The sequence below is a fragment of the Camelus dromedarius genome, chromosome 2 (assembly GCF_036321535.1).
Source record: "Camelus dromedarius isolate mCamDro1 chromosome 2, mCamDro1.pat, whole genome shotgun sequence".
Taxonomy (NCBI): domain Eukaryota; kingdom Metazoa; phylum Chordata; class Mammalia; order Artiodactyla; family Camelidae; genus Camelus; species Camelus dromedarius.
In genome coordinates, this window is record NC_087437.1 from 51,252,499 (window position 1) to 51,279,096 (window position 26,598).

Below are 26,598 nucleotides of genomic sequence, written 5' to 3' on the forward strand. Positions count from 1 at the left end.
TAATGACAAATGTTCCCTAAAAAGACATTCTGTTTTTTTCATACTGCCTGTGGCAGGAACTAACAGATGTCTCAGACTTCTGCACTGTGTTTGTTTTGTGCATGTGAGATTCAGGTCTCTTAAATCACACCTGAATTCGAAATCTCATACTTGGTGTATTAAAAGAGAGAAAAGAGGCAGGGAGTGGTAAATTTGGATGGTCAAATCCTAACACCAAAAATCTGCTGCAGTTTTAAGAACAAGGAAATGAAAACAGGCCCATCTCCAAAGCAGTGGCAAATCTGGGAAAGGATGCAAATGTAAGATGAAGAGGTGACATACAGAAAGAGAACTTTAAAACACGAATGCATTTTTATTCATTATTGTTATTACTTGCAAACTGATAGGCAGCTTAAAACATATCACAAAAGTGAAAATGCCTAAGGTATTGCAAGTAGTTTTTCTAACTCCCAAGATTTGTTTCAGTTGATAAGATAAAGGGTTTAAGAAATAGGATAAAGAAGAAGTGGCATATTTATACAATGGAATACTATTCAGCCATAAAAACTGACAACATAATGCCATTTGCAGCAACATGAATGTCCTGGAGAATGTCATTCTAAGTGAAGTAAGCCAGAAAGAGAAAGATTCACTCATATGTGGAATCTTAAAAAAAAAAAATACAAAACAGAAACAGACTCATAGACATAGAATACAAACTTGTGGTTGCCAAGGGGGTGGGGAGTGGGAAGGGACAGACTGGGATTTCAAAGTGTAGAATAGATAAACAAGATTATACTGTATAGCACAGGGAAATATATACAAGATCTTATGGAAACTCACAGAGAAAAAAATGTGACAATGAATATATATATGTTCATGTATAACTGAAAAATTGTGCTCTACACTGGAATTTGACACAACATCGTAAAATGATTATAACTCAATAAAAAATGTTAAAAAAATAAAATAAAATAAAAAATAGGACCAAGGACTTTGGATGGGAAAGTCAAGCAGGAAAAACCCCACAGTAACTCTTCACCACAGCCCTGCTGTAGTCTGCTCAGGACAAGAGTCTCATTCTAACAGGAGAGGTACTGAGGACAGAGGCATTCTTTGAGCTGGAAAACCTCTGCTTGGGTTTGGCATGACTTTTAAAGAGCAGAGGTGAATCACAGGAATGAAAGGTATTCCTCTTCCCACCATTCAATTTTTTGTTACTCAGGATGACTCACTATACTATGACTACCTACACCTTGCCCCACCTGCACAGCATGAGAAGGCATAGGATTAAAGGTTATTCTTATGGTCTTGGTCTGTTGAAGCAAGCAGAAGGTGCCTTATGGTCTCGCAATAATCATACAAGAGTTTCATTATTCTAGAAATATAAGGCCAGGCACTCTGCAATACACAATGCTATCAAACATCATGAATTACTGCAGGGCATAACTTCTGATCAACTTTAATGATATGCTTTCTGCAATCTTTCTGTGCCGCCATAATGGTGCTCATCAGTGTCCCTGGCTGATGCTCTCAAGAGCATGGTCAAGGCCAAAAAGAGAGGCAAACGCCAGGTTCTCACTAGGCCACGCTCCAAAGTCATCGTCTGGTTTCTCACTGTGATGCTGAGGCGTGGTTATATTGGTAAATTTAATTGTCAATCACAGAACTGGGAAAAGTGTTGTGAACCTCACGGGCAGGTTAAACAAATGTGGAGTGATCTGACCTGGATTTGCTGGGTAACTCAAAGATGTAGAAAAATCGCAGCTCCCATCCAGTTAGTTTGGTTTCATTGTTTGGACAACCTCAGCGGGCATCATGGACCGTAAAGAAGCAAGTGTGTGAAAATACAGAGGAGGGAAAGCCACGGATCTTTTTTCTAGGGATGTAACATATACATGCAAATAAAATGCCTCAATGGAAAACAAAAACAAAAACAAATTTGATGACAAATCTAACATCTCAAAAAAGGTCATTACCTTCCTCTGGCTTCACTGCTTTCTCCTTCTTTACTGATCCTGTTTTAGGACCCTTGTCTTGTGTTTTCTTCTGTGAACCACTGGTTTCCTTTTTTGAATTAATCTAACACACACACACAAAAAGAAGTGTCTCCAGTCATTGTGATGTAGCCATTCAGACAAATGTCCAAAGGACGTGTTAGAGAATCATTTATCGAGCTGCTGCTCTTACTGAAAACAGACGCATCCAACTTCTTAAAAGGGTCACCTATACTCATTTCTGCAGTTTCCCCAATACCTTAAATGTTTGAGATCTGGATTTCTTATTTCATTGACACTGCTCTCCCCAAAGTCACTAACTACCTAAACTCCAAACACAGTAGCCTTTATGCTGTTCTCATCCACCCCAACTTGTCCAAAGTATTTGTGCTGGGGTCACTTCCATTCTTTTCATCTCTGATCGTCACATCACTAAATCAAATCACAGGTCTGATCACTTCCCACTACAACCATGGGAAACTCTACCTTCTCAGCCTGGTTTTGCAACACCTCCACATTCTGGCTCTGGTCCAACCCTGCAAGCTCCTCCCCATGCCTGTGGCTTCGACTCTCCACCCTAGCCATGCCTCGCATCACACTGCCACTTCCCACTTCTGTACTTTTAACCACACTGGTTCTTCACCTGGAATGCCCCTCTCCTTTCCCAACTTAGTCACAGTCGTTCCCATTCAGACGGATTCAAATTTTACATCCTCTCTGAAGCAACTTAACACTCCTCTAGAATAAAGTTCACCCTCCCCTGTCCTCCCAGGCACTTCTTGGTACTTTTACAGCACATTGCGTGACCTGGTGTTGTAACAGTCCCCTGTAAGAGCATAAGAGCACTGGTCTTCCCTAGGAGACTGAGTTCCTCAAGGACAGAGATGATGTCTCACTCATGGTTATAACCTAGACAGGGCCCAGCACCTAGAGTTGCCCATAACAGGGCACACAGGGACTTACTAAACATGCATCAAATTGAACCTGAGATAACAGAAACTACTTAATGCTCTCCTTTCCAAGTTCCTCTTATATCTTTATACAGGATATTCTCTTAGTATAGTTTACTACATTTAATTCTATGTCATAGTCAGTCTCATGATCCCAGTTTGCTCTCCAACTGACAGGGAAAAAAAAATCAGAAAATAAAATAAAATTCAGAGCCACATTTAGAACACAAGATAGAACCCTAAATTTTATACTTAACTACAGTGCATGAGTAAATGCACTGAAAATTACTGTTTGCTGACCACTGACTAGGGTAAGAACATTAATTATTACTTCATTTAATCAATATACCAACTCTGAGAGGCAGGTGCCACCCCTATTTTTAGATAAGGATACTGAGGCTCAGTAAAGTGAAGTGACATACTGAAAGCACACTCCTCCACTCAACACTCTGGCTCTCAATATTCCTTTGCTCTTTGGACATTTCATGTTTTAGCTCCTCTCCCTCTCATTTCCCCCCTCCACATCTACGTGAGGAAGAAATAATCTGAAAAGCCCAAAGTACCCTGAGAGTCACAGGGAGAGATCATAAAATCCAAATCTGGATCAGGTGTCTCTATAGAAGTTACTATTGACACTTGGAATGTCTGAGTTACAGCAAAAGGCCTAAGACACAACAGTCATGAACAGTTCATTGTACTGAACCTGAAATCAATCAGGGATGATACCCAAACACTGAAATAAGACTCCTAGGAAAGGTCCCAATAACTTTCTGCTTTCATCCTTCTCAACATCAAAATGACCTAGTAGCTAAGCAGCAGCTTTTCCCCCAGACTGAGTGAACTCCTAGGACCCAAGGTGATCAGAGAAAAAAAAAGTCCAATAGGAGAGCAAGTTGATGAGAAGGAGAAACAAGCTCTCTGATTAGCTCGGACTAAGCACGCTCTTGTCTTTGCCTAACTCAGAGCCCAGAGGAAGCTGCCACCTTTCTGTGCTGCCGCGGGAGGCAGGCAGCCCAACAGAATGGGCGCTTTAGCGTCAAACCAACCTTTTCAGCAAGCTGTTTACCCTCTGAGCTTCCGTTTTCTCAGCAGTAACAGTGGGGGATAATCATACTTTGCCGCAGAGCTCTGTTAAGATGACTAAATTGCATGACATCTATACAGTGCCTAATCCAGTAACTGGGCCACAGTCGGTGTTAGTTAAAGAGTACTAAGTCAGCAGTCAGATACCATGGATAATTTTCAAATGTATGCAGTATTTAATGTCTCTTCCCTGGCACCTTATGCATCTGACTATTAAGAAAGGAGCTTTGTAATGCTTCAGTCAGGATTTGGTGGACTTTATGAAAGTAAGTTACAATGGAACAACAGCGCTCACTGAGCCCACATCCTTCTCCCTGCCACTGCCTTCCTAGTAAGTTCTGATAGAAGACCTCGGCCCACCAGCCCCACAATCCTGCCCTCCTGGAGTAGAACCAGTATGTGATCTGATGCACCGCAGTCTGGTCACCAGAAAATAGGGTCTCTGCCAATAAGACACAGACACTGAATTCAGCTGAGATTTCTCTACAGTCATGTCTCTCTTGCTAGAAAGACACACACACACACGTCATGTGATACTTACCTCAACTGGGGGTGTCTCTCCCAGCAACAGGTTGTTAAAAATGGTAGCATAATCACCATTTAGATTCATCAGTTCCTCATGGGTGCCTCTTTCTGTAATACAACCCTCTTTCATGAAGATCACTTCATCACAGTCAGCCAGATACTGGGGACAGAGACAGGGACCACATAGTGTGGCTAATATTTGTGCAAATACACCCAAATATCTACACCTTAGCTCAGCAGTTCTCACCTGGAGGTGACTGAGCCCCCAGTGGGCAGTGGGCAATATCTGGAGACATTTTTGGTACAACTGGAGGGAGTACTCCTGCCATCTGGTAGATGGAGGCCAGGAATGCACAGGACAGCCCCCACAACAGAGAGCTCTCTGGCCCCAAAAGCCCATAGTGCCGAGACTGAGAACCCCAGTTTTAGCTTATGCTGCCTTGTGATGGAGATCAAAATGCAGTTCCTCCAGTTTTCAACATAAATCTGCTGATGAAGCCTCCCAAAACCTGCATCAAACTTCACATCCCTTCACTGTACTCAGAAGTACACATAATTACAGACATTCCATTACAGAAGGGCGGGCAAGCCCCCCAAACTTGACAACATATGTAAAGCAGAGGGCAACATCCTTGAGCTGCTCTCTGAAACGGCTGCTTGTCATGGGATGACAGAGGGAGAAGAGCTTATTTTCCCTGAACAGTTCCCCTTCGCATACAGATGTTAACACAGTGCTTCCCAAACCATCTCATACCCAAACTCCATTTGCTGCCTACTCCTCTCAGCCCTTTTACTCACTAATTTATATGCAGAAGCTAACATGCTCCAAGGATCTCTGATTCAGATGGCCATCTGGTATAGTGAGTTTTATTGGTACAATGGGACAGAGAGCAACTTGCTGAGGCAGTGAACACTCATGATTCCAGGGACATCTAGGAGCCCCACGAAGGGACTGGGACCAACTATCTCCCTGTTTCTGATTTCTCAAGCCAAGGAGGGCAGCCTGGGGAAGGAAGAAAGCACCATACCTGTAACTGGTGGGTAATGAACAAAACCGTCTTGGACTTAAGGTGCTTCTGGATAGCACTGTTGAAGATGTGGTTGCCCACATGGGCATCTAAGGCACTGAGGGGGTCATCCAGGATGTAGATGTCTCGGTCACTGTACAAGGCCCGGGCAAGGCTGATCCTTTGGCGCTGCCCACCACTCAGGTTGGCTCCTCGCTCACCAATCTACAGGAGCCCAGAAAGCATAGGAAGGCCTCCAGCTCAAGTCTGGAACCAGGCTCAGTGATCAATTGCCCCAGTCATCTCTCCTCCCCTCCACCCAAACCAACTCCTTCTCTTGATTTCCCCACCTCGATGAAGGGCCACTGTATCCTCCAGGGCCCACACCAGAACTGGGGGCATCAGCCCAGATGCCTCCCCCTCTCCCACAACCATCTGGTTACTAATCAATCCTGTATTTGGCCTTGCAATGCCGTCTTGACACCCAACTACAATCCATTTTCCATGGGCAGGAAGATCTTTCCAAAACATAAAGCTGACCATGTACCACCCTTGCTTAGAATTCTAAAGGATAGAATCTAAACACCCAAATATGGCACACAGAGCAGGCCCTTTGCCACCCAGCTTCCCAGCAGCTCTCAGCCGCCACTGCCAATCCCCCTTCAGCACTCTGGGATCTGAGTCATTTTAAACAGTGTATCTATTAGGAACACACATATCTACTGTCATGCCTTTTCCTGTTCAGTGTCTGCTCAGTTCTGGCGTCCTCTCTGTGAAGCCTCCCGGCCCTCTCCACTAACACCCAAAAGAAAGGGGACTCCTTTTCATGAGTTTTTGTTGGGGTGTCTCTCTCAATTGTAAGCTTTCTGAGGGCACATATTGTTGTCCCTTTTCTTTATTTTCCCAGTGCCCCAAGCAGTTTCTCCACATGTAGCCAGCACATAACAAGCACTTGATAAATGCTAGTAAATGAACAAATGAAAAAAAAAAATCAATTGTCAAATGGTATCTGGCTCTGTATTTTTTAAAAAAATCTTGTCCTTAAAAAAAGTTCAGTTAATTCAGAGGTTTTCAGACAAGAGTGTGTGTGAGAATTACCTTCAGGGCTTGTTAAAACAGACTTCTGGGCCCCACCCCTTGCATCTCTGATTCAGAAGATCCTGGGTGGGGTTAAGAATCTGTATTTCTAACAAGTCCCCAGAGATGCTGCTGATGAGCTGCTAATCAGGGAACCAGGACCTGAGGGCCAGGAAACTAATTAAGCCAGTCATCAAGTCTGGTTTGAGGGCTTAAACTGATGTCAGCCAAATAAAAAAGCCAGCCTCAGAGACCTAGAGACAGGTCATGGGAGGGGAAGGTCAACACCAAAGGGCAAGAGGCAGTGCCAGAGATGGGCCTCTGGGAACTGCTCCAGGGCAGAGAACCCAAGAAAGGCAGGTTTGTGCTAAGGCCTCTTTCTTTCCGAAGGAGAGAGGGCTCTCTAGAGACCATATGTGAGTAAGGAGGCTGGCAGAGTGAAGTTCAGGGGAGAAGCCCAACAGGCACATGCTTGACTTATGGCCTTAAAAATGAACAGTGTGGAACACATGAGCTCTGAACCAACAATGGGATTTTGTTTAAAATCCACATGACACATGAAACATGTATATGCTTAAAACAGGCAGTGTCTCTGCCCTAAGGACAAAATGCTTTCCTAACACCAAGTCCCAGTGAAAGCAAAGCTCCCCGTGTAGGTTCTTCTCCCGCGTATTTAAGATTCACTCCTAGCGGGTGGGGAATGGCTCAGTGGTAGAGCTCATGCTTGGATTCAACCCCCAATATCTCCATTAAAAATAAATAAATTAGATGCACTCCTGGAAGGTGGCTCTGGCACAGCCCTGACACCCCTCCTCCAGAATCCTCTCTGCTAAACACCCTGGCCCACCAGGCTTGTACCTCCGTCAGGTCACTGTTGGGAAGAATGGCCAGGTCGGGCCTCAGGCAGCAGCTGTTCAGCACAGAGTTGTATCTGAGGGACACAAAGAGACCTAGCATCAGGGACACGGTTGGAGCAGAGCCTGCTGACTTGGGCTGCCTTGTGTCTCACGCGGCCAAGATGGAAAGCATGACAGAAACCAAACATTCCTTGCCTTTCTTCATCAAATTCCTTCCCAAAGAGGATGTTGTCTCTCAGAGTGGCATTGAGGATCCAGGCCTGCTGGGCCACATAAGCGAAGGTTCCACTGACTGCAATGCTGCCCTCTAGAAGTGTCATCTAGGGAGACAGACACCATCCAATGGCATCATAATGCAAAACCATCACCCTAAGCCAACAGAACCCCCACATTCCACAATGGACTTGAAAGTCTTGGCAATTTCCTTGGATGCCTTTTGAAACCAAATTCAGACCTCACCTTTGTTCCACAGAGAGCTATAGCAGCAAAGAAAATCAAAGTTCTCCTTGCTTATGTGTGAGGGGAGCCCAGCATAACCCATGACTTGAATGAACAAATACTTCATTCAGCAACCCATAAGCTACTTTATTATCCTTTTCTTCCTAACTGAAAACTGTTTTAATTAAAGGAAGCACAAGCAGAAGGCCCTTTCAGAATTCCCCTGGGGAGGATGCTGTAAGGATTTAGAGCTAGTCCCCGCCTCAAGATGAGGGCAGGCCAACTCATCTACAGAATTAATCCAGGCTGTTGGCTAGATCAGCTGCTTCTGTAAAATGAGGACCAGAGGGAAAAAAATTCCAGTTAGACATCAACTACTATTACAGAGTATCCATGCAATGATGGCAGATGCTCCCCTCCATCACGAAGAGACTGAATGATGAGCCACGTGCTTTGAATTGTGTTTTCAGTTGCAATGTTTGACATGAATTGATTTACCCATTTTACCCTCTTTCAGGGTTCCTTTTGGGACTAACAGTAGACATTCGTCTTGCATTAGGGATGCTAGAGCTTAAAACAGTGTCATTAACCAACCTACACATACAAGCTTGTCCTTTCAAACACTGTAACACACAGAGTACACACACAGATCATAACACAGTGGTACCGACTGCCCACAAACTGGTAAGCACTCTGATATGCACTTAAAAGTGCTCAGAAACCCACCAAAGGTCTACTGTGGAAACCCAGCTCTTCTGGCTGCTACAGTGCAAACACCCCACACTATAGACTGCCAAAAAAAAGTTGAACTGTAAAGAAGCAGGGCTGACCAGTATTCACAGTCCCTCTGTCAGACAGAGAGGGCTGTCAGGATTTGATCCAGAAGCAAAGACCCATTCAGGTTTCAATTTAACCATTGCCCACTAACCCTCCTTCTGCTTTACTCCGCCTGTGTCTCTCATCACTGGCCCTTAAATCTGACTATCAGAAATCATCTAGGAGGTTTTTGGCTTTTTACAAAGACCAACGGCTGAACCTGGCCATTGTAGAGTCTCATAAAGCAGAAAGTGGCGGGGGTGTGGAGCTGCTCGTCCAGATGATTTGAATTCAGCCTTCCTCAGACCACCCTGGACACCATGGCTCTCAAGGAGACACAACTCCACCAAGTGTGACAGCAACGCTGAACAAGATAAAGTATCCCATAAACTGGATGCTACAAAACACTCTTCCCCAACCCCTTCTCCCACTTGTTTAGTTTCCTCAATATGGATAAACGATTCAGAGGACCTCATCCATCATGAGGAATAAGCTTAAATTCATCCTCATCTCAACCATCTAAGTCAAGCTAGTTTAATCCAAGTTTAGAAGCAGGTGGAAGTACCTTGGGGTTTTGCCGGGGGAGTGGTGGGGAGTATTTTGTTTTGCTGATTATTTGGTTCTAAAACATAGTACAAGATAATCTGTCTTAGCTGGATGATCCCCACTCTAAATGTTGACAGCTCTCTGCTGGGCCCTCTGAGCACTATTCACACACTGCCCCGTGCTACACCTGTGTGTCTAGAAGTGCCCCAAGTAGGCCATGAACTCCTTGAGGGCATAGTTCTTTCAATGGTTAGGCTGAAAACAGTGGGTCTTTGCTTCTAGATCAAATCCTGAAGGCTTTCTCTAACAGGGAGGCTGGTGAGGCTAGTCAGCTCTGCGTCTTCCATTTGTTGGCCATCTGTCCACTGCTACCTCTGACATTTCCCAACACACTGCCTGGCATACTTATGGCACTCAATAAATACATGCTGGATAAAAGAAGGCATGAGAAACAAATGACTCCAGCTGGGTATCAATCATTCACCAGGCGTCCACTGAGTCCCCTTCTGGACACAATGCTGTTGTTAAGAGGTAGGAATATGGGGGGGGCAAGAGGCAGGGGTGTGATACAGACCAAGGGTCATTTTGTTTCCACCTTTCCTGACTCTTCAGGAAATAAGTTCACTTTTCCTGAGCCTCTTGCTAAGCAGAATCCAGAGAAAGAAGCAGAATATGCCAAGGATAATAACAAAATCTTACCTGGCCTAAAATGGATGAGATGAGAGAGGTTTTTCCACTTCCCACACTGCCACAGATTCCAACCAGTTTACCCTGGACAAAGCACATGAAAGAGGAAGGTCATTAAAGGACTACCGACCACTTTTCTCTAGGACTTCTGATTTCTTTGAGGAAAAAAGCACCAATGACACTCCATCATTATGGGAACTGTGTCATCCTGACGACCCAGCAAGTCATTTACCTCTCTTCTCCCTCGTCAGCCACCCACGTCACAGGGTTTCTGTGGGGATGCACCGAGGCAACAGATGTGTAAGCCTTTTGGAAAAATTACATATGCTGCACACATTAAGGTATCCCACATCACTTCTAGAAAGGCTGAGCCCCTTTCCTACTTTATTGGTAACCCATGCTTTTTGATTACTTGTTTATTTTTGTTGTTGTTTTTGGAAGAGAAGGCAGGAATCTTGATTATTTTCTTGATTTTTATTTATATCAAGAAATTATTTTCTTGATTTTCATTTTATATGTTTTTTTCCTCTGGAACCTATAAATCATCTTCCAAAAAAACAAAAACAAAAACAAAAAAACTATGAGAACCATCATTTCCATTTTTCTACAAAACATTTCCAAGAATCTGAAGGCATATTTAAACCATCCATCCCACGTGAAAGTGGAAAACCACGTCTGGGATTAACTGACCATCCTCAGGCAAAATAATGAGTTCTCCATGGGCAGTGATTTTTAACAAGGCCACTTGTTCAGCAACCCTCCATTGCCTCAAGTCTCGCAGGGAAGGAAAGGAGTGAAGGATGATGCTGTGAAGAGCAGGGGTTCTGCAGGCAGATGGGTCTTTTTATTTCTTTATTTTTATTTGGGGGGTAATTAGATTTATTTACTATTTTTTTAATGGAGGCACTGGGGATTGAACCCAGGACCTCATGCATGCTAAGCACGCACTCTACCACTAAGCTATATCCTCCCCCACCAGATGGGTCTTGATGTGAACCCTAACTCCACTAGAACTTGCCAACTGTGTGAACTTGATCTTGTTACTTAAACAAATACTGTCTCTTACTGGGCTTTGAGCAACTTGAGGGAAGGAGTTCTCCTTGTAGGGCCAAGCCAAATGTCTGGTACTTAATAAAAATATGTTGGACAAAGCTTTTGACATGTTCCAGGAGGTTGAAAGATTACAGCCAAGTGGTGAGGAGGAGACCAAGTCACAGGGTCAGACTCTGCTCAGGCCAGTCAGGTTACACAGAGAAAACTCTTTTCCATTGACTGAATGGTGGCTAAAGAAGACATCCACGATGGAGTGAGTGCCTGGGGCACAGAAGACAGCAGGCTTATATTAACTTCCCTCCCCTTCCCTAAAACAGGGGCTGGGGGAATCATGGTATCTATTCAAACAGCTAAAGGTCTGTCATGTGAATGTGGCTCTAAAGGGCAGAATGAGGATCAACAGACAGGAGAAGAGTACATTTCAGCTGATTACAAGGAATAATCCTCTCATACAGCTGATTAGCAATGTAACAGGTGCCTTGATCAAGATAATCATTATTAAATAAGAAGCCTGCTGTTGAGAGTTAACTGAAGTTAAAAACTGACTTGTGTGCCCTCCAATGGTAAACCACACTAGTTCTCTTGGGTGGTCTCACTGAGGACCATCTCCCTTTTTGCCTATAGCTTCCAAGAGCTGGAATTCTGTTTTCCCTTTAGTTCCAGCTCTGGATCTGAGTAATGTGCCTGCGGGTGGCTCCCGATTTTGACATAGACTGCATTAGAACCCCCACGCCCACTTCCAATTATGTAGATGAACGTTTCTTATCACCTCCATCACCACCACCCTTGGTCCAGAAAACCCTTACATTTTTCCTTGGTTTTCCTCACTTCCTTCCTTGTTTCCTTACACAGTCTTCTGAATCCAGAAGCTAAAATGATTCTCTTCACATGTAAGTCAGATCACATCACTTTTCTCCAAACCCCTCTAAGGGCTTCTCTGCCCATTTGGAGTAAAGCCGAAGTCACTGCAGGAGGCTCTGGAGCCCCAACCCTCTCTGCCCTCAGCACCCACTCCTCTCTCTCACGCTCACTCTGCTCCCGTGACAGGCACACTGGACACAGGGGCCTTTATGCTCTGATCCCTCTCCCTGGAATGCTCTTCTTCCCCCACAAATCCACAAACCCTCTCCTTCAAGTCTTTGCTCAAAAGCACACCTCGGGCATATTGCTGGTCCCAGACCACCGCAGTAAAACAAATATCGCAATAAAGGGAATCACACAAATTTTCCGGTTTCCCAGTACACGTTAAAAGTTATGTTTACAATATACTTTATTAAGTGTGCAATCACATTATGCCTAAAAAAACAATTGTACCTATTTTAATTTAAAAACACTTTCTTGATAAACACTAACCATCATCTGAGTCCTCAGCGAGTGGTAACCTTTTTGCTAATGGAGGGTTTGAAATATTTTGAGAATTACCAAAACATGACAGAGACATGAAATAAGCAAATGCTGTTGGAACAATGTCTACCAGCTTGCTTGACAGGCTTGACAGACCAGAAGCCTTCAATTTGTATTAAAAAAATAAAAGCACTCTGCCTGTTATTACTTTTTCTGAGGGTGTGGTAATTAGGTTTCTTCACTGATTTTTGCTTGGAAGAGGTACAGGGGATTGAACCCGGGACCTCTCGCATGCATGCGCTCTACCACTTGAGCTATACCCTTCCCCCAGCCTGTTATTACTTTTTAATTGAGGCCTTCCCTCAGGCAGCCTATTTAAATTGCAACCACACCTGCTCCCCACCCTTTTCTTCACAGCCTTTAGCACCTACTGACATACAATATAGTTTACTTATTTACTGTCTGTCTTTGCTCACAAGAATATAAACTCCAGGAGGGCAGGGATTTTTGTCTATTTGGTTTTTGTTGCTCCATCCACAGGCCCTACAACGGTGCCTGGCATAGAGCTGGCACTCAAAAATGGCTGTTGAATGTGTGAAGGTAGATGCCCTTGGGATGCTGATGATGCAGCCCTCAGTGTGGTGCTGGCTCCCCTCGCAGTCTCTACTTTAAAAGTCTCCAACCTGGAGTCTCCATGGCAGCCACTCGCCATAGGAGGGCTGCTGGGAGGAGAATACTCCTGTGCTAGCTGGGCAGCGACATCATATATCATAATGACCCTTTACTTACATTAAAAATAAACAGTTACAATAGAATTGGCGAACACAGCATCACTAAGAATACCTATTATATGCCAGGTTCTGTGCTGTGCACAGCCTAGTGCTAATAAGAAGCTCACACAGAATTATAATAACTAGAAACAGTTATTACAGCTTACATACAACTATAATAATCAAATCTATTCAGGGCAAAATCGTGGAAAATCCACCTGAATGCTTCATTTCCTTGTTTGTAAAGTATCTCGCGAGATCAGCTGTTATTAATTTCTACTGTTAAGCACCTAAATATCCCTTCTAGAGGTGGAGCTGGCCAGATCTGCTCCTTAGCCACAGAGAACTTTGCTACAGGAACAGCAGCTTCCCACTCTAACCAGAACAGACACCCGGCGGACAGTTACCTCTTCAATTTCCAAGTCGACGTTGTACAGTGTCCTCTGCAGGCGCAGGCTCCCCAGGTGGATGTGCTTGCCCTCTTCCTCCTCAGGACTGGGCCGCTCATCACTGTCCAGGAGGAGATGGCCCTTCTGCTCTGCCAGCACCGCCTGATGCTCAGTGCGCTGCAGCTGCCTCACCTTCTCTTTCTTGCCCCTGGCAGCCCTCTTGTCTTTTTTCGTTTTGGGGGTCAGCTTGGGTGAGTTCTGGATACTGGAGTGGGAGGAGTCCCATGCCAAGGTGGCATTTTTCATCTCTATCGTGATGTGAGGGCTGGCTGGTTTTTTCTTTATCATGTGAACCTCTTCCATTAGAAACAAACTCTGATAGGAGTTGTGAGAGAGGTGCAAAGATGAGACACTGGATCAAGACCAGGGAGACAAGCCTAGGGCGCACACTCACGTAGCAAAACACATCAGGCTATACAGTGGAAGGAAGCTGAAGGGCAAAAGGTAGCTCATTAGTGTAGCCCAGCCTCAGGCCCACGGGGAGGTCACGGGAGTGTGGGGACACCCTCAGCAGGGACGGGGCCTCCTCACCTAGCCCAACACTCTACGCTAAACTGCCTTCTCCTTTTCCACCAGTCTAACGTGGACCACAGGATACTTAACTGACTGGTGTGCAGCCCCTCGTTCTCACTAGTAAGTTGCTGAGTCACAGGCAGTAAAATGCAGGCAGAAAAGCCAAAGGGCACACTGCTCTCCTGCAAAGACCCTCATTGCTCTGTTTCACTTCCAGACCACTCCCTGGGGACCCCCAAGACTGGGCACCTTCCTCACGTACAACATGGCACACATCTGCAGAGAGAGGCTGAGCTGAGACTGTGACCAGCCCTAGCTTGCTCCGGTTAGAAAGAAGTACCTAAGGTTTTCTCAATGGCAGAGTACATCTTCTCGCCAACAAGTTCTCACGTCTTCCAAGTTCTGCTTCGGTACTTGTGAGAATTCAAACAAAAGACTTGTGTGGAAGTGAAGGGTAGTTCCCTCAGAAACATCCTTGGGAAGAAAGTAAGACTCTTTCCTCCCACTCATTCCCCTAGCTCCACTGAGTTATGGCAGGGAAAGAAAAATGGAAGGCTTGAAAAGCCAAGTGTTTCTGAAATTAGATCTGAAACACTAACCATAATAAACCTCAGCCCAGGACCTTCATGTGACTTTGAACCCACTTCTGACACCTCCCTTAACCCAGTGATCTTCTCTAAGGGCGCTATCCCAGTTGGATTCCCAATATGATTAAAAAACACTTTTTAAAAAAAACAACATTAGAAAGTCTTTAGAGAAAAGATGACTTTTAGTGTCAGGACTCTTTGCTTAGTTACCAAGGAACCCTAACTATTTTAAAGTTTGCAGGTGCTATTAAATGTAACATATAATTCCCCTGCCTGAGAGAAGCCCTTTCTCCTAAATCCTGAACTTCTAAGGTTGCTCTTTTCATCCCTAAATTGCCACATCTCTCCAAACCTAATCCCTGATCTTTCCAGAAGTGTCATGTTTCTAAATCTCCTAGATAATCTTACTCTTGATCAACCTTTTATTCGTTTTTTTTTTGATAGAGGGAGAGGTAATTAGGTTTATTATTTATTTATGTATTTTAATGGCTGTCCTGGGGATTGAACCCAGAACCTCGTGCATGCTAGGCAAGCACTCTGCCACTGAGCTATATCCTGCCCCCCCTTGATCAACCTTTTGAAAAAAAAAAAAAGTTTATTTTTTTCTTTAAGTTTAGTTTTCTGAAAAGAGCCACTGGTTTCACTTGTTCAGAACCTTCCTGAGAGACTGGGCTCAGAACAATCGGCCAAACATTCTGACCCCTCTTCACAGAGTGAAACCATGTGCTGACAGAATTCCCACCATTTTGCTCTCCTAAAGAGTCACCAAAAGGATCTTTTAGGGTCCATGGTCTATTAAACTCTGCTAGTGCCTCTAGTTTGCCCAGCTGGTCCCCACACTCCTCCCAGGAGGATTTCAGCTTCAGGTTTCTCTGCCTGGACATGCTGAGGCACACAAGGGCCTCATGACACTTGACTTTTTACCTACTTGGATTTGCACCTGCCAGGACAGCAGGATCTTAGAGGTACATAAGCCATAAACCTCAACTCTACCACAGGACACTGACCATCAAAACACTACTCTAATTCACTGAAAGAATCAATTCAGAATGTATCTGTTGAGCTGAAAGGCGACTACTCATAGGGTTGACAGATAAAATACAGGAGGCCTAATTAAATTTTGATTCCAGGTAAACAATGAATAACCTTTTAGTATAAGTATGTCCCATGCAATTATTAACTGGGTGTCTATGTTTTTATCAGCTAAATCTAGCAATACTACACTGGTGATCATCTTATCAGAAAAGTTATAAGGTGAGCAACCTCTCACTGCCTTTCTACAAGTTATCATCCTCCTACAAGTGGAGGCGGGGGAGGGGGAGGAGGAGACTGCCAAGAGGAACAAGCTAGGAGACTCACCCTCCTGGGGCATATGACAGAGCTGTGGGTGATTTTGCTTCTATTATTAACTCTGACGCTTCCTGGGTAGAGGAAGGAGCCATAATGTGGAAAGCTACCCGCTAATACAAGTTCTCACTAGTAAATGAAAAGAAGACAGCTCTCAAGAAACAAGGGGAGAACAAATTGATACCAAAAATTCCTATTCCTTCATCCAAAATGCCACCAAATCCATTCACTAAAAAGGACAGAGAAACAAAAAAGGGGGACAAATTTATGGTCAAAACATCTGACTTTTTCAAAGACTAGATATGGCGGGTTCTCCAAAATAAAAGCTCAGGTTCCAATCAGACCACTTCTCTTCACGTGGCCCTGGAGCCTGACCTTCTAGCAGCTGGGCTGGGGTGAGAGAGGGCTTGGGGTACATTCTTGAAGACTAGCTTTCCTGACCAAACAACATTCACCCGGTTAACTGTAAACAAGTAGAATATAAAGAAACCCTGGGAAGCTAGTCTCCATTCTTCTTATGAGGAAAACCCAATTTGTTTTCTCCTGAACACCAAAGGTGATGATATCAGTCCCTTGAACACCTGTGCCTCCAGCCTTCGAGGCACCGACGCTGCTTTTGTATTGCTCTCATGAGCCAAGAAGGACTAGCAGGAGCTACACAGTGGCTTTGTCAGCAAAGTCCAGCCACACACAGGTGCTGTTCCCTTTTTTTTCCCTCACTGTATTAACCATTTTCAAATATCGACCTTCCTCCACCTTCCCAAATATATCTATCTCTAGTGTCCTGTATTTGTATTATTCTGAAGGCACAAAGAACACAGTCAAGGCAAGACCAACTAACCACCCACAAGAGAAAAAAAAACCCTGATACGTACTTAACTGCACTTCTCGTATGATCTAGTTTTATGACTATTCCCTTTTGACCATTCCCTGTATCAGGAGTGGCAACCGCAGGACAGACAAAAGAAAGTATCAAAAAAGGCTTATGACCAACAGCGTGTTGATAGAGGCAGATGTAGATCAAGGCGAGAGAAAGTTGACAGTCACTTGACAATTCCAATCACCTAGGTTTGAATCACTTAAAGGCCCAGTAAATTATAACAGGTGTCATGTTAGGTCCAGGCAGAAGGGACTAGCTCTGAAGGGGAACGGTGTAATTTTGGGAGCCCAGAACTAGGTAGGCTGTCTACAAAAGGTAAAAATTAATATTTCTTTGAAAAAGTCCCTTAACTGAGCCTCCTTTGCTGCCTCCTTTCTCACCAACTGTCAAAAGGCTAAAGATGAAAAAAGCCAAGTGCAGCCAGCCGGCGTGGCCCATTGGAATAAAGGCAGCAGTTAGTTTTGCCAAGGACAGCTCCTGACAGGGAGCAGGGAAAGGAAGCACTTACCTTAAATCTGTCGACAGCAACTGATGCCTCTGAGAGGGACTTTACTGAGAACGGGGTAACTTTCAAAGCAAAAGTCATGGAATTGAAGACAGTCACCACTGTGAAAGCCTGAAAATAGGAAAAGAGAAGAAACTGAGCCTGATGAGGCTATGCAACTAAAAGAACAAGACGCCATCAACCTCCTTTCAGCTTTAAGGAGGCTGCAACTTAACTGTCAACTGTTGGTACGAGTCAGATATATTTCAGATATATATTTTTATGAGACTTCCAATTAAAATTCTCAGTGAATCTGAGCCAAACGATGATCTATATTTTCAGAACTAAATCCAAAGTTGGGCTGACTAAAAACAACCCATGCGCTATTTGTGCAGTGGAGCTAAGTCTCCACTCCTCCACTTCTCGGATTAACTGCATGAATGAAAAAATCCAAATCTACTAACAAGAGGACCAGAGCATCTCTATATGTGGTATTTCTAACATGTCCCCAAGCTCTGAGGGCTCGCTGACCTGTGCTGCTGTCAGATCAAAGCCAAGGGTCATGTGAACAGAGAAGGTCACCACGCTGGCGATCACCATCACAATGGGAGCCACACCGACAGTGATGCTCTGAAAGTACCCGGCTTTCTCCAACACCCGACGTTCCTCCTCTCGGATTTCTAAGAATAAGAAGCAAGTGAAAGAAATTATGAGATGTTGCTCCTCTGTCACCAAACAACACTTGGCAGGTCTTCAGCCACCAAGTAGGTGGGTTTTAAAACAACCCTGTAACACTTATGACGCAAAAAACTCAGTCAATTGGACTATTAATTACTATCACAAAAGCCTGAGGTTTGAAATGGATCTAATCATGGGGATGAATCTAATAGAAGACAGTCACTACCTATCAGTACAATGATCATCTTCTGCCTTAGCCTGATTCTTTTCTGCAAATTTCTTATGTTTAGAAGGACAGAACACATTAATTATATCTGCCATTGTCAGTTTTGTTTGTTTACCTGGTTGTTGTTTATTTCTTGCTTACATACTTAGAGGAAAGACTATACAACAGTCATGGAGAAATAAAAAGGGATTAAGATTTACTAGTGTGCTGGTGCTAGGATAGAGGCTTTCACACCCAAAGCAGTAAGGATGGCAGGAAGAAGATGAGTAAAAAACAACTTTTGTAAGCAGAATGATTTTTCTTAAACATTTGCAAAACCAACAGCCTTATTAACAGAGTAACCATGGAGTAGGAAGTACAACAAAGTGGAGAGGTATTTTCAAACATAAAAGCAATTCTTCTGAGAGGCTGTGCACTGACCTTAAAGGTGCCACTGCCCCAAACCCTGGGAACTATCTTTAGAGCCAGCTCTTAAGTCAAACTTTTAAAAAGTCCAACTCATTGCTTTAACATTTATCATATACCTTGCCCAAGTCTATAGTGAGCAAGAATGCTCTTTTCAAGCAAATATACAGAGGTAAAATCAGGGGCCGAAGAACGAGCAGAATCTCAGAAAGAAGACTATAAAACCGAGAAAATTAGAAAATGAGGGTCAGAATGGACCATCAGTGTGACCCTGCCAACAACATGGTTGGCAGATGTCCTGATAGCACCCAATTGTTCCAATCTATTGGCAACACACTCACTACTTAATGAAGGAGCCTAATCCATACTGGACACTTCTGAGTGGTCACCGCCCTCTGGATGACTGCTCATAATGAAAGTTTATGAACTGGACACAATGTTCCTGAAGGTTTACTCAACAAACCAAGCAGTGAAAATAAAACAGCTTCCTTGATCTGAACACTGCATTTCTATTCAACAAAAAATTGCACCAACTTTTTAATTGGAACATACTCAGGTTAGTTCACTATGAGGTTATGGTCCACTAACAGCCCATATCTTTTATTTATTTATTTTTAATTTTTTTACATGAACAAACATATATTCGTTTTCACACTCTTTTTCACCATAAGTTACTACAAGATACTGAATATCCTTCCCTGGGCTATATATACAGTATGAATTTGTTATCTATTTTACATATATTAGCTAGTATCTGCAAATCTCAAACCACCATATCTTTTATATTTAAATTAAGCTTAAATGTAATTACGTCTTCTTGTTTAAACTCTAAAATGCCTTAAATATATTCTTCTTTAGTTTCACCTTTTTTAAAGCCCAAGATTTCAACTTTTGTTGAGATCCTTTTGAATGCCCAGCCTGTGCTAATTATTCCTCCAAGCTTTGCGGCTTTCACATACATGTTTAAGTCTGCACTGAATTTATGGGTCAGGATAGGGCCAGGCACTGAGAGCCTTGTGACTCAACACGAATCAATTATTTGAGTGAAAAAAAATTCAAAAACCTCTGTGATTGAGTGGCAGAGGCAGGCCCACAGTCCAGCTGTCCTGACACCCCATCCAGTGCTTCTCCCAGCACTCATCCCCCCAGGATCTCACCCCTACCTACCTGTAGTGGACATGAACCCACAGAGTAGAGGACGCAGAAGTGGAGCTCTCAGCACCCACTTGATCATGTTTTCTGTGATGTCCTCATGGCCAGACCAGAAAATTACAGGCTGGATTAAAGTATAGATGGGGGCTTTGAAACTGAGTGAATTACTCATAACCAGCTATATTATCTTGGCAAAAAAAATCACAATTTTCTCAGGTCTCAATTTCCTCATTTGTGAGATGAGGTTATGGGTTCCAGTCTCTAAGACCCCTATTGATGTAAAGTTCATAAGGTACTACAAGAATGCAAGATATAATGATCCTGTAACATCAGCATTCCCAGTAGCTAATGTGTTCAGGAAGCAAAGAAGCCAAAGTCCTTCTACCATATAGACATACAAAGTCTTTAAACTCACTTTGTACACTCTGAGAGAACGCTTTGACCCAGGCATACATTTTAATAAATTTAATGTAGGTGAGGACTTCATTCATCTTCTGGACACGGTCATCTGTGATGGTCACACATTTTCTCCTAAAATATGCAGTGATCCGTGATACAAACATCTGAAAGGAAAAGTGATTTCATGCCAAATCAGAGTTTATTCAGATTTAAGAACTGTCTAGTCTTTTGGGGAAATAAATCCACTTAAGATTATTGTAAATAAAGTGAGCATTGCATAAAGTGAGTGTCGCTGCACTGACTTTTAATCAAAGTGGTCTGTTAAATGATAGTCAAATAGTGTTTAACTCTTATCCCTTTGTAAGAAACTTAAGACAAGTAAGTATTTGTCATCAGAGTTACCATAGATATCTGTTCCTACCAAAGGGAAGCGGGAGAGCCATGTCAGTCAGCATCTGCCAGAGCAGACTCAAGCACTCCTATGTTACCTGGGGGCAGGGTTCACCTGCTGACCTTCTCTTTCACTCACACTTCCTCTTTTTTAATCTCATTCAGGAGCTACTGCCTTATTCAAGTGACACCTTACTTCCTCTGAAGTCAAAACTCTGCCTGATAGATTGAACACTGTCTAGCTCATTGTAGACATTTCCAAACCAGCTAACTGCTTAGAGGAAATTTCCAATCAAAAACGTGATACCTCAGTGGTGCCTACTATATATAGCCCAAAAGAAATAACTCATCTAAGGAGAAGCTGCCAAAATATGGTAAGGAGGCTTACTCACCATTGCAGGATAGAAGAGGATAAAAACAGCTGATCCCAGGAAGCCGGTTGGTCCCAGAATAATGACATTATAAATCATGCCTAAGATGGCAATAACAGGTCCTCCAGCCAACAAGCTGCCAACGGCGGCTGCCTCGAACATCCTCTGCCCATCGTTGGAGCACAGGTTGATGAGCTACGAGACACAAAGAGCAGTGAGCAGGCCGGTCCCAGGGGTAAGGGGATGGACACAGCAGGGACCTAATGGAAAGAAAGAGCCCGAGCGGGGAGCTTTCTCACTGCCCTGCAGCAAACACCCCTCACTCACCTCACCCACGGACTTCTCTTTAATGTTCTTTAACTTAAGGATCTTCTTAAACGCCATGGTTAGGATGGCCCCCCGTAAGCGGACACCAGTTCGGTAATTCAATGCCCAAGTCAGTGCAAGTGACCAAGAACGCACGATTTCTGTCAGCAGGAGGCCCAGGACTAACAGCAAGCTGTACTTGAGGTTAGACTCTGTGTCCTGGGTGTACTCCAGGAGGTGTTTCACCACGAAGGCCTACAGGGAGAAACACACACCATTGTCAGCATCTCCACGGCACCCACACACCACACCACAGTTTTATGTTAAGTTAGAAAGAGGAGGCAGCTCTTTGTGTTTGACAGTGACTAAGCAGAGAAACACCTCCCTGGAGGACCAAATATTGCTGTCAGCCCACCTGCCACAACTTACACAGGGCATTTTGCAGGAGGTAGGTCTAATTTGAAACTTTCTTCCTTCAGGACACCATCAAAATCGTGACTCTTTCTAATGTAACATAAACCTGTCCATGAGCTGAAATTCATTCTCAACACACGGTCATTAAAAAGTATATATTTGACCTTACTCCAGTATCTTCACACAATGGTACATTTCTTTACATGAAATTAAGACCTTTTTTTTTTTTTTGGATCGTTTCAAACGTGCTTATTTGATAAAAAGGAACAGTGTACCTACAGTTGGACTGGGGAAGAGTGAGAAGTGCATTTGCAAAACATTCCTGAAAATAAACATCAGCAGTTTAATAGTACAGAAGAGAGCAAACAAAGCAGACTATCCAAATCCAGAGACCCTCCCGTGGGCCCTCCCCCATTCCCCGCTCCCTCCCAAAAACAAAAACATGTTACCTCAGGTAGCACATGTCTAACACCACCTGCAGTGAGGGAAGGCAGCCAGCCCCCAAGAACCACCGAGTGCCACCTCCAGCTCTGAGGTCCTGCAACGCCGGAGCACACACTCACACAAGGCACATTCAGCAACAGGATTAAATACCAGGAAGTGGGAGGTAATGTACTTTTATTGAAAATGAAAAAAAAAGTACCATCTTCAAAGAGCATCTCACAGACACTGTACAGTAGGAGGAGCATTGTGGTAACATACATGGGAACATACAGAGTGGAGTTATACAGGGCAAGCCAGCTAACAGGTCGTCTGGCCTTGACTGTTGTTTTAGCCACACACAGTGGAGATACAGAATAGAACCAAGATCTGTTTCCGGAGTCCGGAGTAGCACATCAAGCGGACAGCACTTAATCGGGTATGGCTCCTGAAGTTGCAGCGAGTCTGCAATAGAGGAGATTCTCCAGGAATAAAGACCTTGCTGCTAAGGAAAGAGAATTAAAAAACAAAACAAAACTAAAAACTCCCCAAAGAGGTGACTCTGCTTAAAATCACTGGCGATACTGGTTCACTAGGCTGTGAGGAGTGTGACCTCTGCTCAGGACGGTATACAAAAATCTAGGCCTCAAGGAAAGATGGGCGGCGTCCTTCAGAGTCTTTTCGAGTCCTTGCAGCTAAAGTTGATCTTGCCAAAAATGAAACAAAACAAACCACAACAAAGAAAGCCAAACCAATCCCCTTCCCCGAAGGAAGAAAATAAAATTAACGAGAAGCCCATCCACCCGTCTACCCGATCTTTATAGCAAAAGGTACTGTTGCCAGGAGACAGCACTTGAATGACAGACAAAAATGGAGGCCAGATGCAATTGTCCTGAAGCAGCTAATGCTGAATTCCAGAACCCAGACTCTCTCTGCATGAATCGGTATTTCTTGTTTTTCCTGAGAGGAAATTAATACCAGATGTCGACTAGATTCTAAGCGATCCCCACCAATCAGATTTATGTCAAGTCTCAGTAAATAACCTGATCAAATAAATAGGAGATTTCAGTTTCCAAGAATTATTGTATCCCATCTCTCCCCTCCCTCAGATTTTTGATTTTATATCCACTGTTTGGGTCACCACTGCATACAGCTGGGTTGTTGGTTTACTAGCAAGAAGATTGGCTTCTTTTCCAGTATTCAATCCAAAATGTGGAACTGAGTCACTGAATGGCAGGGTCAAAGCCCCATTTTCCTCACGTGAAGCAACTCAGTAAGATGGCGGTGCGGTAAAGCATTTTCTCACACACCTTGGCACTGACGGAGCAGTCTCCAAAGGAAGGCGTGGAAGGACAGCAGGTTGCAGTTTGGGGTTCCTTCCTTCCCATACCTTTATTGACTGTGCCATTTTTCAGCACCAGGTAATAGCATTAGTACCTCCCAGAGGGGAGGAGCAGGGGGAAGGTAAAAGACAAAATGAACGCTTAACACTATGCAAAACTTTCAAAGGGGAGGGAAAAGAGGAAACAGCAGATTAAAGAACTTTCAGCACAGAGTTTTTTTAAAAAACAATTACATTTCAAACTATTTTGTATGGAATAAAGAAAAAAAAGGCTCGCATGAAAAATCCAACCAAAATTTAGTTTTAAAGGGTTATAAATTTATCATTTAAATTTAAACAAACTGTGAGAAAACTTGAGACTGTCAGCATAGCTGTCTGGCTGTGGAAAGCATTCCCAGTGAATAAACATTACCTTACCTGAACTCTTGGCGAGAGATTCTGCCCAGCTTGACTCTCTCATTCTGACCGCAGAATACAGCCATCCTGAAAATTCTAAAGAACAGCTTCTGTCACTAGTTCCACTACAGAGACACTCCCCCCAAATCCAGATCCTGACAGCACCAAGCAAGCTGCAGCTGGAGAGAGGTTGGAAGGGTGGGAAACTTACCTCTCTAGAGGCTTTTCACTGTCCTTTCCCCAAAAGGACCTTGAGCAGAGTTAGCATTCACCGAGAGATAGCACTGCAGGAGGAAGTCTTCTCTTGCAGATCTACAGGGCGGATGCTAATTCTTTACACACAGATCATAAGTCAGGCCTGGTTTTTTTAAAACTGTTTTAATCCAAGGCCACAAGTCATCTCTGCAAGTTTAGCAATTTGGCCACTTGTCATAGGTCAGAACCATACCCTTATAGATTCTGGCCCTCCATTAACACTACGGTGACCCTGGGACACCGTGCACAGAGTGCTGGTTTGCTGGCATCGCTGAAACCTTAGATCATCTTGATCATAAAGGTCCAGTCTCAGCTGGCCAGCAGTTAAAAAACAAAACAAAACACAGTCACTTGATTGTGTTTCATTTGCTCTGCATATGGCTACCAAGGTTCAGTGAGGCCTGAGAGAAGATTAAAAAACTATGATATTTAGGAAGTCAGCTCTTACGTAGATTTCTGTAAGAACAGACTAAGCCAGTTTGAAAGCCCTGCCATGTTAGCAAATATGCAAAAATCTAAGATGGATGTCCCTCGAGGGGATTTCAATCCACAGATGGAAGGTGTGCTCATCATTAGTACTAATCTCAAAACCGGCCTGATTCTTCAATTTCCAATTAAAAAGAAATCTGTTAGAATTGGAGCTCCAAAAAAAGGAGTTTGCATTGCTCACAATCTGAAATCTTTTTATATCAGCTAGAGAGACTGTGGATGAGACGACCGCCTTCTCAATTGTTCTAGGAAAAAATCTCATGAAATAACACAGTCCTTAAGGTGCTCTTCCCCAAGAGGGTGGAGAGAAGGAAAAGCATGCTGCTGTTTTCCTATTAAAGGAAGGCTCTCAGCTTTCCCTGGCATCTAGAAGAGTTTACTAGAGATTAGTTTTCCAGTGCTCTGTGCCTTAAAAGAGATTAAGGAATATGCAGATGCTCAAGGGAGTGACTGTAAGGCCCCCAAGCTGAACAAGCATAGGTAAATTTTTTTCCCAAGTAAAACTGAAAATCCCAACAATCTATGGAATTGGGGGGAGGGGGCAGTGGGAGGAGCCAATGAAATTCTGGCACTGGCCAAATGGAGTAAAGAAAGCCTGTATACCGTGCTACCCAGCTGAAAGAATTCCTTGAAAGATCAGAGCAGCCACCAGCCCTGTAGTGAAACAATGACAGAAGCTCTTCTTGGGGGAAGCTGGTCCTATGAAAATGTTTGCCATTTTGGTCAGTAACATGATATTCAGTTACATGGTCCCTCTTACTTAAAACTTATTATTAAAGTGTGTTAGTTGGTCAATTAATAAGAAACCCAATACCAGAAAAGTAGTGTTCACTGCTTCAGAAAAGAGATCAAAACTTTTAAAAGGCATCAAACATTAAAAACAAAAACAAAAATAAATAAACAAACAAACAAAAAAAAACAGAAAAACTGCAAATTAGTTTTACCTAATCACCATGCATCTTAGGCACATACTTACCAAAACCATGAACCTCCAGCTTACCCACACACGGAAAATGCACAGTATAAGGAGAACTACTGCTCCGATGCCTCAAGGCAAATATGTAGAGAATAGATTTAAACAAAGTCTCACGTGTAAGGCAGCACAGCAGGTGTAAGAAATAGTGGTCCAGAAAACAATGTGAACATCACTCTTCTCCCCTACTCTGCTTCGCCAACGCTAGGAAGAACCATGGCTGCCACCCCAACACCTGCCACACGGTTTACACTATAAACCAAAACTTAAAACAAACTCCCAGTTAGGCTCTAAAAATGTCAACAGTCCTCTGGTTTCTCAAGGGCTCATTTGCCACAGAACCGTCAAACACGTGACAACTCCGCCCCCAGGCATTCAGCACGTCATGGGCACCAACTCGACAGCCTATCCACACAGCATTGCTTTCGCCTGCTCACAGCACCGCAGTCGCGTCTTCCTGAACCAGGAGTGTCATTTCAGGTCAATGCGCGGCAAAGCAGCGCAGTCCTGTGCAGAGCCGGAATCATTCAGGTTCGCCCCCACCCCAGGACCACAAGCCAGTTCTGCTTCTTCTCTGGCAACACGGCCCCCTCATCCTTCCGGCTTCTGACAAACCACCATTCACCCCAAAACCAACTGTTCCCTTTCAACAGACCTGGAGGCATCGCTAAGGCTGCTAACTAGCCCAGAGGTGAGCGCAACCCCTGCAACAGAACGAGAATGTTAGCGCTGGCCATGGCCGGGCCTCTGGAGGCTGTCAGAAAGGATGGTTAGGACTTACTGGTCCACTGAAGCCAGCCAGCTGCGTGATCATCAGGCACACGATGGAGAGGATGACCCTGGTGCGGCAGAAGGTCCACACAACCCTCCGGAGGGAAGCAGCGTCTGGCCCAACTTCATTTAGCTCTTCTTGCCACAATCTCTCTAGTCTTAACAAAGGCACATGTCCTCCGTTACACATCTCCCCAGGGAAAAGGCACGCGCGCGCGCGCG

The 26,598-nt window shown here is 43.9% G+C and overlaps 1 protein-coding gene across 9 annotated transcripts in view; it reads right to left on the reverse strand.

Annotated features, from left to right (window-relative positions):
• Positions 1-26,598, reverse strand: part of ABCC5 (ATP binding cassette subfamily C member 5) — a 75,529-nt gene that overhangs the window by 24,202 nt on the left and 24,729 nt on the right. For 4 of the 9 annotated variants that reach the window (XM_010976365.3, XM_031452210.2, XM_031452205.2 and 1 more), the window contains exons 5-17: positions 26,387-26,534; positions 21,338-21,571; positions 21,032-21,205; positions 20,266-20,413; positions 17,921-18,069; positions 17,414-17,521; positions 13,537-13,893; positions 9,975-10,046; positions 7,671-7,795; positions 7,477-7,549; positions 5,563-5,766; positions 4,551-4,694; positions 1,959-2,061 (exon numbers count right to left, since the gene is read on the reverse strand). In XM_010976365.3, the coding sequence (XP_010974667.2) occupies positions 1,959-2,061; positions 4,551-4,694; positions 5,563-5,766; positions 7,477-7,549; positions 7,671-7,795; positions 9,975-10,046; positions 13,537-13,893; positions 17,414-17,521; positions 17,921-18,069; positions 20,266-20,413; positions 21,032-21,205; positions 21,338-21,571; positions 26,387-26,534 (2,039 nt within the window). The other 5 variants (XM_064493312.1, XM_031452245.2, XM_064493313.1 and 2 more) reach the window with 5 other exon arrangements.